The sequence below is a fragment of the Toxorhynchites rutilus genome, chromosome 1, assembly GCF_029784135.1.
Source record: "Toxorhynchites rutilus septentrionalis strain SRP chromosome 1, ASM2978413v1, whole genome shotgun sequence".
Taxonomy (NCBI): domain Eukaryota; kingdom Metazoa; phylum Arthropoda; class Insecta; order Diptera; family Culicidae; genus Toxorhynchites; species Toxorhynchites rutilus.
In genome coordinates this window covers 150,399,020-150,412,535 of record NC_073744.1, presented here as the reverse complement: position 1 = coordinate 150,412,535, position 13,516 = coordinate 150,399,020, and the positions used below count along the sequence as shown (strand labels likewise).

General features: G+C 43.5%; 1 protein-coding gene across 3 annotated transcripts in view; it reads left to right on the top strand.

The window, feature by feature from the left end:
- The window catches only part of LOC129763977 (protein kibra), a 65,763-nt gene extending 53,748 nt beyond the window's left edge, over positions 1–12,015 (top strand). For all 3 annotated transcript variants that reach the window (XM_055762928.1, XM_055762929.1, XM_055762930.1), the window contains exons 3-9: positions 2,698–2,999; positions 3,063–3,222; positions 3,291–5,158; positions 5,223–5,475; positions 9,705–9,868; positions 9,931–10,258; positions 10,320–12,015. In XM_055762928.1, the coding sequence (XP_055618903.1) occupies positions 2,698–2,999; positions 3,063–3,222; positions 3,291–5,158; positions 5,223–5,475; positions 9,705–9,868; positions 9,931–10,258; positions 10,320–10,584 (3,340 nt within the window). In that variant the 3' untranslated portion in view covers positions 10,585–12,015. The remainder of the gene's footprint in view (positions 1–2,697; positions 3,000–3,062; positions 3,223–3,290; positions 5,159–5,222; positions 5,476–9,704; positions 9,869–9,930; positions 10,259–10,319) is intronic.
- Positions 12,016–13,516: the final 1,501 nt, after the last annotated feature.

Here is a 13,516-nt window from a genome sequence, read left to right as displayed (position 1 = left end):
TTGTACTCCCTTGTCGTTGTGCAGACCGGAATATGTTTCTCTGAAACGTATTTTAAAACTGAGAAGCCTGGGAAAATCGTCATTTAAGATACTAGAGCTGAATGAACTTTCGCGGTTCGAGAACTACGTAAACATGAAATGTGCAATAATTTCAGAGGGCAATGTAAAATACAATGATCGTTTGACAATTCTTTTGTTCACATATTTTGGTAGTCCTAGGCATCATATCAAACATAAAAGGATGTTAATCAAATTTATTTGTAACGAAGAACATAATTTATTGCAAAAATTTCGATGCAATTTAAAATAAAATTCGAAGTGGTAAACAAGTGGATTGCATAATACAATTGTGTAGTTCTGCGTCGAAAATATGCGGTCGTGTCCTAGATACAACCCCTTACAATTTTTTTTATCATATTCTGTTTTTTAAGTGACCAAAACATCCAACTTGAATTACATTTATTTTGGGCCAGAACATTCTCTCTGCTACCGGAGGAAACGTGATAGGATCTCGATAACTCATGGTGGTCAAATTGGATTCTAGAAATCTAACAATTGGAGTAATTTGCCTCTAGTCAGGCTTGCCATTTAATCTTGAATATTTTCGAAAAGATGTTCATGCGGAATACTATCGGCATCCAGCTCCTTCAGAGCAAGTTATTCAACGTATTATTGAAAAAAAGATCAAAATGCAAATAATTTATTGTTCTTTTTAGAAAATGTATTGGAAAAATTATTCCGTTACAGTTTTGATAAATTGTCGTACTTTTCTTCGGATAACCTCCATCAAGGTTTGTGTTGGTCAAGCTCAGCGGCCATTTCATTCCACGATCTTTTCATGTCTGCGTCATCTCGAGTTTTTTTTTTTTTTTTTTTTTTTTCTGTATTATAGTGACTTTCAACTCATTTGGCTGGTTCGTCACTTTAACTTCCATTTTTGGAAGAATGTCGGGAGTGAGAATTGAACTCGTGACCTTTAGCGTGAGAGGCATGGATGTTACCACTACGCCAGATCGGCTCCAGACATCTCGAGTTATTTTTACAATCTTCTGCATTTTCCGCTTGAAAATTGCCCAATATTTTTTTAATTGGACGGAATTGGGGACTATAGGATTGAAGTCTTTTTCTATGCAACCGAACCGGTACGGTACCTCTGAAGAGCCCCTCTAGACTGTAGTGGCAGCTCGCTAAATCTGGCCAAAACTTAACCGGAGCCGTGTAAGGCTAAGTAAATGGAAGCAGACGTTTTTGCAAGCACTCTTTTCTATATATTTTCAAGTCCATTGTCTTGTTTGTGACGAGAACCTTGGTTCTCTGTCCACAGCTGAAAATCCTTTGCCAAATCAAGAATTACAAGGAAAATTTATCAGCGCAACCGAACTTAAATTTGCTGGCATGGCCCTACAGATCTTAAGGCCTGGGAACTGTCCATAATGCGTCTTCACGTATGTTTCGTTATCCACCAGCATGTATCCTTCGTACTTCGTCAAAACCTTGTTGAAATACTTTCGAACGCGTCATTTGGCCACCAGATTATGGTTCTGTGTTCTGTTTGGTTGCTTGCAGGCACGGACATTACGGATATGGATTTTCCAGATGATGCTGTAGTCCGAGAGTCACGGATTTGTCTTAATTGTCCTCAATAACATTAACCTTAGCATTCGATCGTAAGTTCCACTGCGACGCGTCCTCTGATCCGTCCGAACAGCAATTGTACGTTCACGGAAACACATTCAGCACATCATACACGGTCGATTTGGCCACTTTCAACCATTTGGTGATTTTTGTACCATACCACACCGAATTTCTAATGTAGGTGTTCAAAATCAAATTTCTTCTCTCGGCTTCCATCCTGCACAACTTTTTCGAAACAAAACGGACCAATGTGAACTTTTCACCGTCGAAAGATACAGATTTTCCAAACAATTTTCTGTCAAAAGATTTCAGATATGCCTACTACAACCGCTGTTATAAAATGAACGGTGATCCAGTCCAGATTCTAACTGAATCTAACCTTAACAAAATAAGAATATTTGAATTCCAATAGTTTCTGTCGAAAAACTCAAATCTATCTAAAAATTCATAGCACCAAAAAAAACTTGGCGATCCATCACCACTCCACCCACATCGATTCTGGATGATGAATCACACACGCAATATATATACCACAGCGCGGTCTCTTTGCCAGCATCAAATGCGCCGACCCGACCCGATAGCGCAACAAGCTGCCGGCAAGCGTGGTGGAAGCCAGAACCAGATTTGTTTAAAATTCGAAGAAATATTTCGCATACCAAGAATTTCTCAGCGAAAGAGGTCCATACCATGCATCACCCGCAAGCGATTTCTTTTTTCCCTCCCCCACTTTGTATATCATCATCGATCAGAAAAGAAGGAAAAATTCAAGGAAGTAAGGGTGGACGGCACAACGGTATTTCTCATCTCATGGTTCTGGCTGTGCGAATCTTTTGCTACTCTCCTGATACGCGTTGCCCTGCTCGAGTGTGTCACGCGGAGACACAAACGCGGGAGCGGTTATTTAGCGTGAAGGTTATTTTTAAGTTTTTCCTTGCGTTTGCACTTGGTATGCGTTAATTTATTTCGACCTTTCCATCCCCTAGCTTCTTTGACGAGCAGCAGTGATGAGCTGGAACTACCTAATGCTGACTTTTATCTCTGGTTTTATCTTTCTTTCTTCAGACTCACCAAGCCAGAAACCTTTGCCGACTGCATCGGAAATGAGCTTCCCTTCGGCTGGGAGGAGAGCTATGACTCGCAGATTGGGCAGTACTACATCAACCACATCAGCCAGTCGACCCAGCTCGAAGACCCCCGGCTGGAGTGGAAGAGTAAGCAGGAGGAGATGCTTCGCGAGTATCTTTGCTCCGCACAGGACACACTGGAAGCAAAGAAGGAGATTTTCAACGTGAAAACCCAGCGACTGCATCTGGCACAGGAAGAGTACAACCATCTGAACGCTCTGGCCGCCAGCAGAACTAGTTGTGCGTATATCCGCCGCGGCATCAGTGCGTAATGACCGATAATATTCAATTTTTTCATTCCAGTGTGTTCTTCAACGAGTTCTTGTAGTACAAAATTCGATCCGGAACTGTTACGGGCGGATCTTGCTCTAGCCAAGGAACGTGTGTTTCGCCTGAAGAAGGAGCTGTCCCGGATACAGAAGGAAATGCATAATACTCAAAAGGGTGTCGACACTCTGTCGGGGTTAGCTCTCTTCCACTCATTTTACCTTAACATTGCGTTAACAATCTTCCTTCAACTCCTATTTTCAGTGTTGAACAGAAGCTCAACTCCCACATCAACGGCTGCTACAACATAACCGAGGCGCAGGCGATACTGGAAGAGGTTAAGATGATCCAGAAATCGCTGATCACGGGCGAGAAGGAAAAGAAGGAGCTAATGAAGAGTCTCGCCCAGGTCAAGGACGATCTGACGAGACTGCAGCTGCGGCAGGAAAGTCCGGACGCGTCCACCTTCAATCTGGCCCAGGATCGTGTATGCGCGGCTTCGCAGACCGACCTCTCGTCCGAGAATTTCCCCATGGGGGCACGGGAGATGGCCAAGATGCGCCAGCGGTACGACGAGTGGCGAAAGCGGGTGAAAGAAATACAGGAAAAGCTCGCCGCTCTCGAGGAGAAAATAAGGCCCGGAGAGGTTGAGTCCGATCAAGATCGGTTGCTCCTGTTTCAGGAGAAGAAACAACTGCTACTGGAATACCGCAGCATTACCCCGAAATCACGATCGCAAACCGAGTTCAAACGGATACAGGGCGTTTGCAAACAACTTGAAGCGGACCTTAATATGGCTTACGAAGAATCCAACCAGTGCATAGCGAACAGGTTGAAACTCCACGAGGAGAAACAAGCCTTGCTGCAGCAGTTATTGGAAGCCCTCAAGGAATTCACCCATCTGGAGAATCAGCTCAAGTCTCTGTCCGCCAGCACGCTGTCGATCAGCAGCAGTTCCAGCCTGGGTTCCCTGTCGACCGCCAGTAGCAAAGGCTCGTTGAGCGGTCTCAGTTTCACCGACATCTACGGCGATCCTCTTTCTACGGAGCCCCAAATTGACATGGTCGATATCAATAGACGAGTGCAGCGACTGTTCCACCCTAGTTCGGAAATGTCGCTATCACCGCGAAGTAGCTTCTCCCTGGAGACTCCTCCCGCTTCTCCAATGAAGATGGAATGGAACGGCAGCGAAGCCCCGTACAAAAGTTCCGCTCCGTACAACGTTCCTCCCGCTCCGAATTACCCATCGGACTACAATCTGGACAAACAGCGATTGGAGGAGCAGCTGCAGGATCTTAAGATACGCCAGCTCGGAACGGTCCCACTCTCGCCAATCTACGAGAAACCTTCCTACCTGGACATCCCACCGGCGGTAATTCTCAGTCGATCCTCGTCGACTTCCAACACCCGGTCCGTGTCAACAACGGTCAGCGACGAATCGGTTGCCGGCGATTCCGGAGTGTTCGAAGCGTCCCGCATCCTGCTAAGCAGCAAAGAGTGTGCCCAGATCCAAATCGGCATCCGGTACTCCACGGTCGAGCACACACTTTGCATAACAATCGAGAAGGGGCGAAATCTGACGGCGCTGAGCTTGCCGGATGGCTGTCAGCTGTTTGTGCGGGCGATCCTGCTGCCCGGCACATCGACACCCTTCGTGCGCACCAACGCCGTCACGGACTTTGTGAAGCCGGTCTTCAAAACAATGCTGATGGTACAGCTGCCGCTGGAAAAGGTCTACGCGAAATCGCTGCACGTGAAGGTGATGATCATCGTGGGCCAGCGGGAGGATTGGGTTGGCAGCACCCAGATCAGCCTGGCGGAGTTCAATCCGACCGATGCGACCAGCAAGTGGTACAATCTGATCAGCAGGAAGTCAATGAACGAATCCGAATCGCTGGAGGGTTGCGCTAGTGGCAGCGGTGGTGGCATAAAGGAGGAATCCTCGGATGACTCCACGATCATCTCGTCGCAAACATCGACGCTGACCCGGAACCAGGGACAGGAGGAACTGCAAGCGGTACTGGAGACGTACGATGACGACCTGGAGCACGAGGACGTTGAGGATGAAGACGAGGATGACGAAGAAGATGAAGAAGAGGAAGGAGAGGAGGTGGATGAGCCCTCGAATCAAGGTGAGTCGGATGGGATGGATGATTTCAGATTGTGGAAGAAAATAACATTTGTTTTGCTTCGCAGCTGCTACCCAACTGATGCTGGAGGAGTACATGAACAGTGTCAAGGGAACGATCGCTTCCGAGATCGATGATGGAGCGCTGATGGCGACACTCGTGGAGAAAGCCGATAAGGAAACTAACACCGAGTGTGCCTTCCTCCCGGAGAAAGGACGTCGGCGACTGAATGATCCAGCCCGTAATGGCAGCAGTACGATCGATGAGAATAGCGTCGTGGACGATCGTCTGGTCAAGCGGTCGCAAACCTTTTCACCTAGGTGAGTATAACTTTTGGGAAAAAATGGATTTATAAGAGCCTTGAATATCAAGTATATTTCGCTATTGCATGTCCCAATCTAATTACCTACAGTTACTTTAAATGATGAAAACACATTCAACATATGTCCCTATAGCCGGCCCATACCTTGAGACTCCAAAGTTTCTGCTCAGTTTCACATGAGGATTTTTTCGAAGAACATGTCAATAATATGCGCAACAATCAGGACCATGAAGATTGAACTTCTTTTCATCGGAAAAAAACACCTCAGCCCACTCTGGTTTTCAGTTTCCATTTATTGTTTCACGAATTCCAATCTCGCCTGTACGTGCCTTGGAGTGAGGTTAGGTTTCTTTGCCTTTTTAGTGTAAACCAAATGTCCAGATTCTCATAAAATATGAGATACACGTCTTTTCGATATGGGAAGGTCAAGTTCCGGCTTTATTCTCGATGCTTTGAGCTCTCCTGTCTCTCCAAGCTGTATATTGCTGTTTCGGTCCCGATTTGAAATCTTGGAGTCGCCTTTGTTTTTCTTCCGTATGTAGAAGTTTTCTTACCACTGTTTGTGCTCTGTTGATCCTCTTCGCCATCGTCCGGTTGCTTGAGCCAGTATCCTTCAATTCGCGGATTAATCGCCGCTCAGCTTCATCTAAGAACTTCTTTCCTAAGAACTTTAAAAATAGATGCTGTAAAACCCTAGAGGCGCTTATAGGAATTTCTCCCTGTGCATCGACGAGACTTCGCTATTCTGTGTTATTAGGAAACGTTGCGTTTGTATCGCTGATCGATGCAAATCCCGTATTCATGGAACTCTTCAAAACTTTGGCATCTTGAAGTCCAAAACGAGACACAATCCTCTCGATATATCTCGCCAGTGAAATGCTGTACCGTCCGTTAAAGCGATGGATTTCCATTCTCAGGAATAAACTAGGTTCTCCCAAGTCTGTGAGGTCGAATTGGTGTTTCAAGGCATCGCTCACACTATAGATTTTAACCACATCGCTGTTTCCGATGAGAATGTCATCTACGTAAACTAGCAAGTAAATTTTGACTCCTGGCCTGATCACGACCGTCACTTCACGGTTTAGTTTGCAAACGAAGTTTTCTTTTCCGCTCTCTGGGAATCCAGGAGGCTGCCACATATACAGCTCATCCGATATGTCACCGTACAGTTATGGGGTCTTCACATCCAAATGACGCAAAGTGAAGTTCTGCCGTGATGCCACTGCCAGGAAGGTGCGAACTTTGCGCAGCCGAGTCGTGCTTTATGCTTCACCACACTTCAGCTCCTCCTGCATTGCTTGGAATCATTCCGACTTCTCAGAACACGACGAGGCTTCTCTCAAGTTTCGTGGTTCCTCTGTTTCTGCTTTTATCGTAACCGATCTCTTCCACCAACCTTGTTGCCGGTGCACCTTTAGTCGATCGCGCTGACCACGAAGAAAATCCTGCGCCAGAAACCCTCGAGCGCTTCACCATTGGAAGCACGAGCCATCCAAGTTTTCTTCCGCTTCGGTCGGTAAATTTGGTGTGGGTGTGGTGACCCTTGTTCATTGCACCTATCTTCCACCTTTTGCTGAGGGCTATTTACAAAACTTTTGGTATATTCGGGATCAATATATTTCCATCTTTCCATCGAGTGTTTTTTGAGGTTGTTCTTGTTAGATATCTGATGGTTTCTAATCTTCTTGTCCAGATATTCCGACAGGGTTTCAATGGGATTGATTTCGGGAGATTGTGGTGGAGTATCAATTACTTTTGAGCAATTGAAAAGCAACCATGTGCGAACTTCGCTTTGGGTCATTGTCTTGGTAAAATTTGAATTTTTAATTCTTTCCCATTTTGTTGGCACTTGCGTCAAGTTTTGCTTCAGGATGTTCAAGTTCGTCTTCCATTACACCCATACCATTACTTCACCATCCCCATGTTTCACCGTTGCTTTCAGATTTTTTATGTTTAGTTTTTCGTTTGGCTTCCTCCACACAAAAAGACAGCCATCGGAGCCAAAATGTTAAATTTGGGGGCTCATCTGCAAAAATAACATCTTCCCAGTAAGACGATGAAGTGTTCTCGTACTGTTTGGCAAAATTGAATCAGAACTTCTTTTTTTGATAAACGGGGTTTTCCTCGGTACTCGGGTATTGAAATTGTTCTTCCTCAGCACATTACGAACTGTTTCTGTAAAAACCTTCCTTTCGTTTCGGCCATTCAATTGGTTTGTGATATTCACAGCTGTTGTTTTTAGATTTTCTCTAATTTTTCTCATTTAAAATCGTTCTTCTCGCAATGTTAGCTTCTTCTAGTTCAGGTCTTCAACAAACCGCTTAACCATATATTGGATGGTCGATTTGGGTCTTGTGAGCAATGAGCAATGAGCAAAGTTCTTTGAATGATTTTTCCCTTCTGTGTTGTGAGACAATAAGCTCTCGTTCCGCGATCGTGATATGTTTGCCCTTCACGGTCATGGCACTGATTCCGACCCGGAGCCTGCGAGTAACATAAGTACCGTTTTGAAAACCTTCACTTTTCTTTACTTACAGTCTAGATTTACATGAAAAACGCTAGTTTATAAATAAAAGCTGATTACAAATTAGAATACTTTTGCTATACAGACAAGAGTACGGATTCGATTCTAAGCTGTTTTCCAACACACACACACAATTCCTATCGACGTATACTAAAAACAACAAGACTATCCAGGAATATCTACTAATAGTAATGACAGATGGTAATCACACCTCTACTTTGAGCCGCTCATTTGAACCGGTTCGTCAGAACGAGCCTATGATTCTATGAGCCAATGAACGAGCGACACTGAGCCGCTCACTGAAATGAGCTGCTCGTAATGCGACACGAATAATTAGACATTTGATCTTTAATTGGACTTGTTTTTGTAAATAAACCTTTCTGCGAGTTGCTACAGCACTATAAATTTTTAGGAGTGCTTTGAACCATGTTCCAATCAAAATAATTTATGGTGTTACAACCAATCATTTCATAATTTGGTTCCACCAATTTTTCCTGATCACCAATATCCAATAAAAACTTTTAACAATTTTTACTGTTATCATGATGCCGATAGCCTTCTTATAATCGTTTCTTTGCTCAGATTACTTTTCTCCAAGGGTACATATAACCCGAAGTACTTAGGGCATCCTCAGCGCTTTCATCAACATCGCAATCGTGTTCTTCATGATCGATCACCTGGACAAAGTCACCACCAAATGCAATATATTGGGTTAATTGCTCGTTAGTATATATTTGCACTACATTTATGTTGTCTGAGTTGCTTAGCCATTCTTGAACACCTTCTTCGGTTGGTACGTAATTCGGATCAACAAATTGCATTACTTTAGAAAGCAACACGCGGGTCACTTGTTGGCGATGAAATTGTGAAATCGTAATACGAGTTATAATTTTGATGTTGACTGTCCCTCAAGTGGTCGTAAGTTGAATAGCATCATCAGGGCTAAATGACTGTCAGTTTCCAACAGAGCTGCAATAGATAATTGTCAGACTTTAAAGAACTTGTGTCCGGGTGCAATTTTTTCCGCTAGAACTAAGCAAGGACTTCGAAGGCAAGGCCTTTAGCACTAATACCATCCCATCAGCGTTATAGATATCATCAGCGATATAGTTGTTTGATGTTATAATTTCCTCCAATTTATTCTTATACGGTTCAACTGCAGCAATATCCGCGTCAAGTTTCTCTCCTGAGACAGTTTACGTTCTGATCCCGTTTTGAGCTTTGAAGCTACCCAACCGACCGGAACTTTCGCTAAATCGACAATCGACGAACTTGCATTTTTGACGCAAGAGTGCACCTGCTATCGGTATGTGTTTCTGACGTTTTCCATAGAACCACAATAAGACGACTCTATTCAGCAATGTATGCGACGTATTCGTTCACGAGACTGGGTCGTTTTGTTGGGCAACGCCTTGCGATGCCGCAATGCTGTTTCTCAACTTCTTGATTCCGTAAATCGTCGACCGCGAAAGGCTCGTTTTGTCAGTCACTTGTAGAACGGTCTTACCACAATTTAGCAGGTCCAAGACTTTGTTCTTCTCTTTGATAGTTAGGGTATTATACTATCGTTTTTTGTATTTTACTGGGGAGTCATTTTTATCAGACTTGCTGTTAGTTTTTGCTGAGGGTGATTTGTTTTAATACAGTAGAACAGCTCGAATGAATGTTGGCTGGTAGTACATCTTCAATTATTTTCTTTCTAGTGCTGTTGCCAGCAAGGCTCGCTACATCTGTCGATTGAACCGGAGCGATTCGGACTCTGCCATGCACTTCAATAACCCTGTGACTCCCCATCCCTTCAAGCGAGGGGCCGTCGAGCGAAGATCGCTCAGGTACCACAGTCGAACACCCAAGAGTCTGTATCAAAGTAAGTTTTCACTTTAACATTCAAGAAGAAGCAAATAATGAGTGGTTCTCGATTCGTTGTAGAAATGCACCCTGCCGTTCCCCGCACCAGTCTGGATCTGGAGCTGGACTTGAAGGCACAGCAGACCAAGCTGGAAACCCTAACGGATGAGATCAGTCGATTGCGGGATTTGAAAAAGCGACTCGAGCTCGCGAGGGATAACAACGACGTCAAGGTGGCCACATGGGCGCTGGAGAACGAAGATTTCCTGAAGCTTATCAAGAGTGCCGGTGGTGCCATCACGCCGGAAGAGAAGCACATGAACAAGTTGCTTCACAAAACCTCGAAGGAGATCTACAAGCTACGAAAAACCAAAGCCGGCAAGGGAAAGCTAGACTTGATCTCGTTCAAGTGAGTTGTTTTTTTCGCTCCCCTTTCTGGTTCGTGTTTCAAATCATTGTTTTTTTACCAGGGAAAAGATGGCTTTCTTCACCCGCCGGGGTATTTCCGTCCCAGAGCTGCCTGCGGACATCCTGCAGCAGCAGGATGAAGCCGAGGAACTTCCCTTCAGCTCGTGTAGTTCGCCTACAAAATGTGAGGAATCGGACGCCCGAAGCTCGCCCAAAGCGTTCGATCCGTCGCAGCCATCGACGTCCAAAGCAGGGATATCATCTAGCAGCCAAAAATTAGAGTTCTCCTATAACGATGTAGATCGGACATATGGGGTGGAGGTGTGAGGTGTCCCCGCACACCCACCGCGCGGAAAATGCCACAAGACCGAATTAACAAAACATGACAATTTTCGTACAGGAGTAAGTAGCGAAGTAGTGTGATGTAGCACTCCTGTCTGCTGGAAACAGATTGGGGGATTTCGCGCCGAAACGGAACACACAAACACACACACATGTGGACGGAGACCTGGAAGGTATTTTATTGTTTTTTGTTTTAATTTTAGAAGCCAACTTTGCGCTTTAGTTCTGCGAACCAAAGCTCTACGTGCATTTACGTTTTAAGATTTTAATAATGAAGCCACTGTTAGACACGCGCGAAGATCAGTAATGTTATACACATATAGATATTTTTTGCAACACTTTTGTGTGTAATCAATCAATGGATTTTGGTTTGTCGCCGGGAGGGGCGACACTTACAATTAATTTGAGCCAGTGAGCGTAAAAAGTTTAGAGGAAAAAAGAAACTTTTTGATGGCACGCGTGCCATCGCCCAATTGTGAATGTATATAGGAGGAGATGTTGTAATATGACTGTTGTTAAATTATAGCTTCGAGGAAACGTTCTTGTAGAGTCAAGTTTCATGTGCAATAACCTTGTAAATATAACTGAAATCGACAAGAACACATATTTTAATGAAGAGGGGAAAGAACAATTTTTCGATTCTAATGAGCAAAGTTGCTATGGTTTATGGGTTACGTAAAACTTTTACCGTCGAAAAATACAGGATTTCCAAACAATATGCTGTCAAAAGTTTTAAAGTTTTGAAGAGTGGTTTCTGGTTCGAAGTGTTTCATGCCATTCTCCAGAAATATAAGGATATATCTCAAAAAGTGTGAGGATAATGATACCGGAACGGGCATATCCGGTGAACTCAAAGTACTTGACGATGTCTATTTTCTTCGCAACGGGATTTAGCTCCCAGTACGCACAAACCTCGGAGCGCAGTTGCGTTAGGCTAAGGAGACATTGGCTCGGAGTACGTACGAAAATTTGATTGTGCGATAACTGACGAAGAGAAACAAACAATTTTGTTCGATAGAAGCTGGCGAATTCGAACGATACAAGGCAAAATAACCACACCTGTACAACTCAATGTGGTTGTTTACTTTCACTATTGCATTCAATTCGTACGACCACTTTTCAGCATCCAGTGTCACTGCCGCCTTATTGTTTTCACTATACTTCCGCAGTTCAACTTATGGCGCTGTAAAATTTTGTTTCAAAACACATGGGTTACTATGATTGACGATGCACAAGTGGTCTCATCACCAGGTGTTAAGTCATTGTTACACTTTGGTACGATGGGGAAAATTGTTCATAAGCATCAGAACTACTGTTTGCACAAATGTCTTATGTCATTTGAATAATCGCATAAGTGTCTCAAGCGACAAAATCTTTGTTTATGTGCATTTCCAAATGAAATCGAACTAAGAATGCCGAGTTATGTTTGTTCTTTGAACAAACGAGTTTTTAAAAAACACTTTATTATTCACTTTTCTTAAAGTCAAATACTTAAACCTCACTGCACCGATCTACACGCGAAAAAGAGGTTGAGCCACATGGCGCTAACTCTTTTATAGCCTAAAAATGCTGATTATTAGTTTTAGCTATCAACTCGTTCATTGGCGCGAAACGTGGCGTGATGCGCCTGTTGCTTTTCCTGACGGCTTCCCCCTGGGATGAAAGTCGTCCTCGGCTTTCTGTTTTCTGGATTTATGCTTGCGGTACCATAGTGATCTTCGGGCGAGTTTGTCTGTTAGGTTCCGATGGTTCTTCCGGGTTCTGATGACTTTGAAGTTCCTCTAGATGCGACATTGATGATCTCGATGGGAGTCTATTCCAGATCCAAAATGATAGAGCTACGATGAAAATAATTGTTATTGTTGAACCGAATCCAAACGATGTCCACCCAAAGAGTTCGAGTTTCCATTGGATGTTATCTGTCCTTAGATTGATGTGTTTGATATGACCACGTTGTTCCAGATGTAACTTCTGTAAGTATTCTATAGGGAATTTGTTTGTAATCGTAGTAAAATTTACCGTCAATCCCGTTGTTGGAACGAATGATGCCAGTTGAACTTCTTTATTAATGTTGGAGTACATTTCGTCGTTGATAAAAAGTGTGCAGTTTGAAAACTGTACGAGGAAAGATCCCTTAAGTTTTCTATGATTCAATGAGCAGTTCGATGTTATTGATATTTCCGCGTCATTGATAATCACGTTTGAGTCATCGACTCGTTTGATAATACCATTGGTGTAGGTTCTTTCCATTGGGCATGTAGCTGATTCACCTCTCATCAATTGTTGAATGCATTTGGTTATTGGTTCAAGCTGCGTACTTGAGCATACATAGACGTTTCTACTCATTTCGCAGAGGGATTTTAGCGCAAAAGATGACGGACCTTGTAGATAATAGTTGGTTGAGATGGATATACGGGAGTTATTGAAGATAACTGGTTCGATGAAGTTGAGATCATATTCAGCATCCTTGATTCGTGGTACCTTCAGTATGTAGGCAATGGATTCCTTGGATGAAACCACGTATGCACTAGCGAAGTCCAAGGCTCCTGCTATAAAATTGTTTCCTTCCAGAAGATGATGAATTCTCGTGATTTCCTCTGCATTGATAATTCTGCTGCTTGGGATGTTGTGTTGAGCCAAAACTATTGCCTCCTCTAAATCTTCTAATTGTTGTGTGAGTTCATCTAAGCAAAAGAGCAAACCTACTGATCTGAAATCCTTATCGTTTTTCAATGCTGTATTATTCAGTATTATTGTTACGTTATTCACTTTTTCTGTTAATTTATTAATTCTGTCTTCGAATATGTGATTAATTTTGATTTGCTTTTCATTCGCATTTATCAGACTATTTGAAGTTGAGTTTATAATCCTTAAATCTTCTGCATCGGGGCTACCTGAAATGTACTTCCAAAGTGAA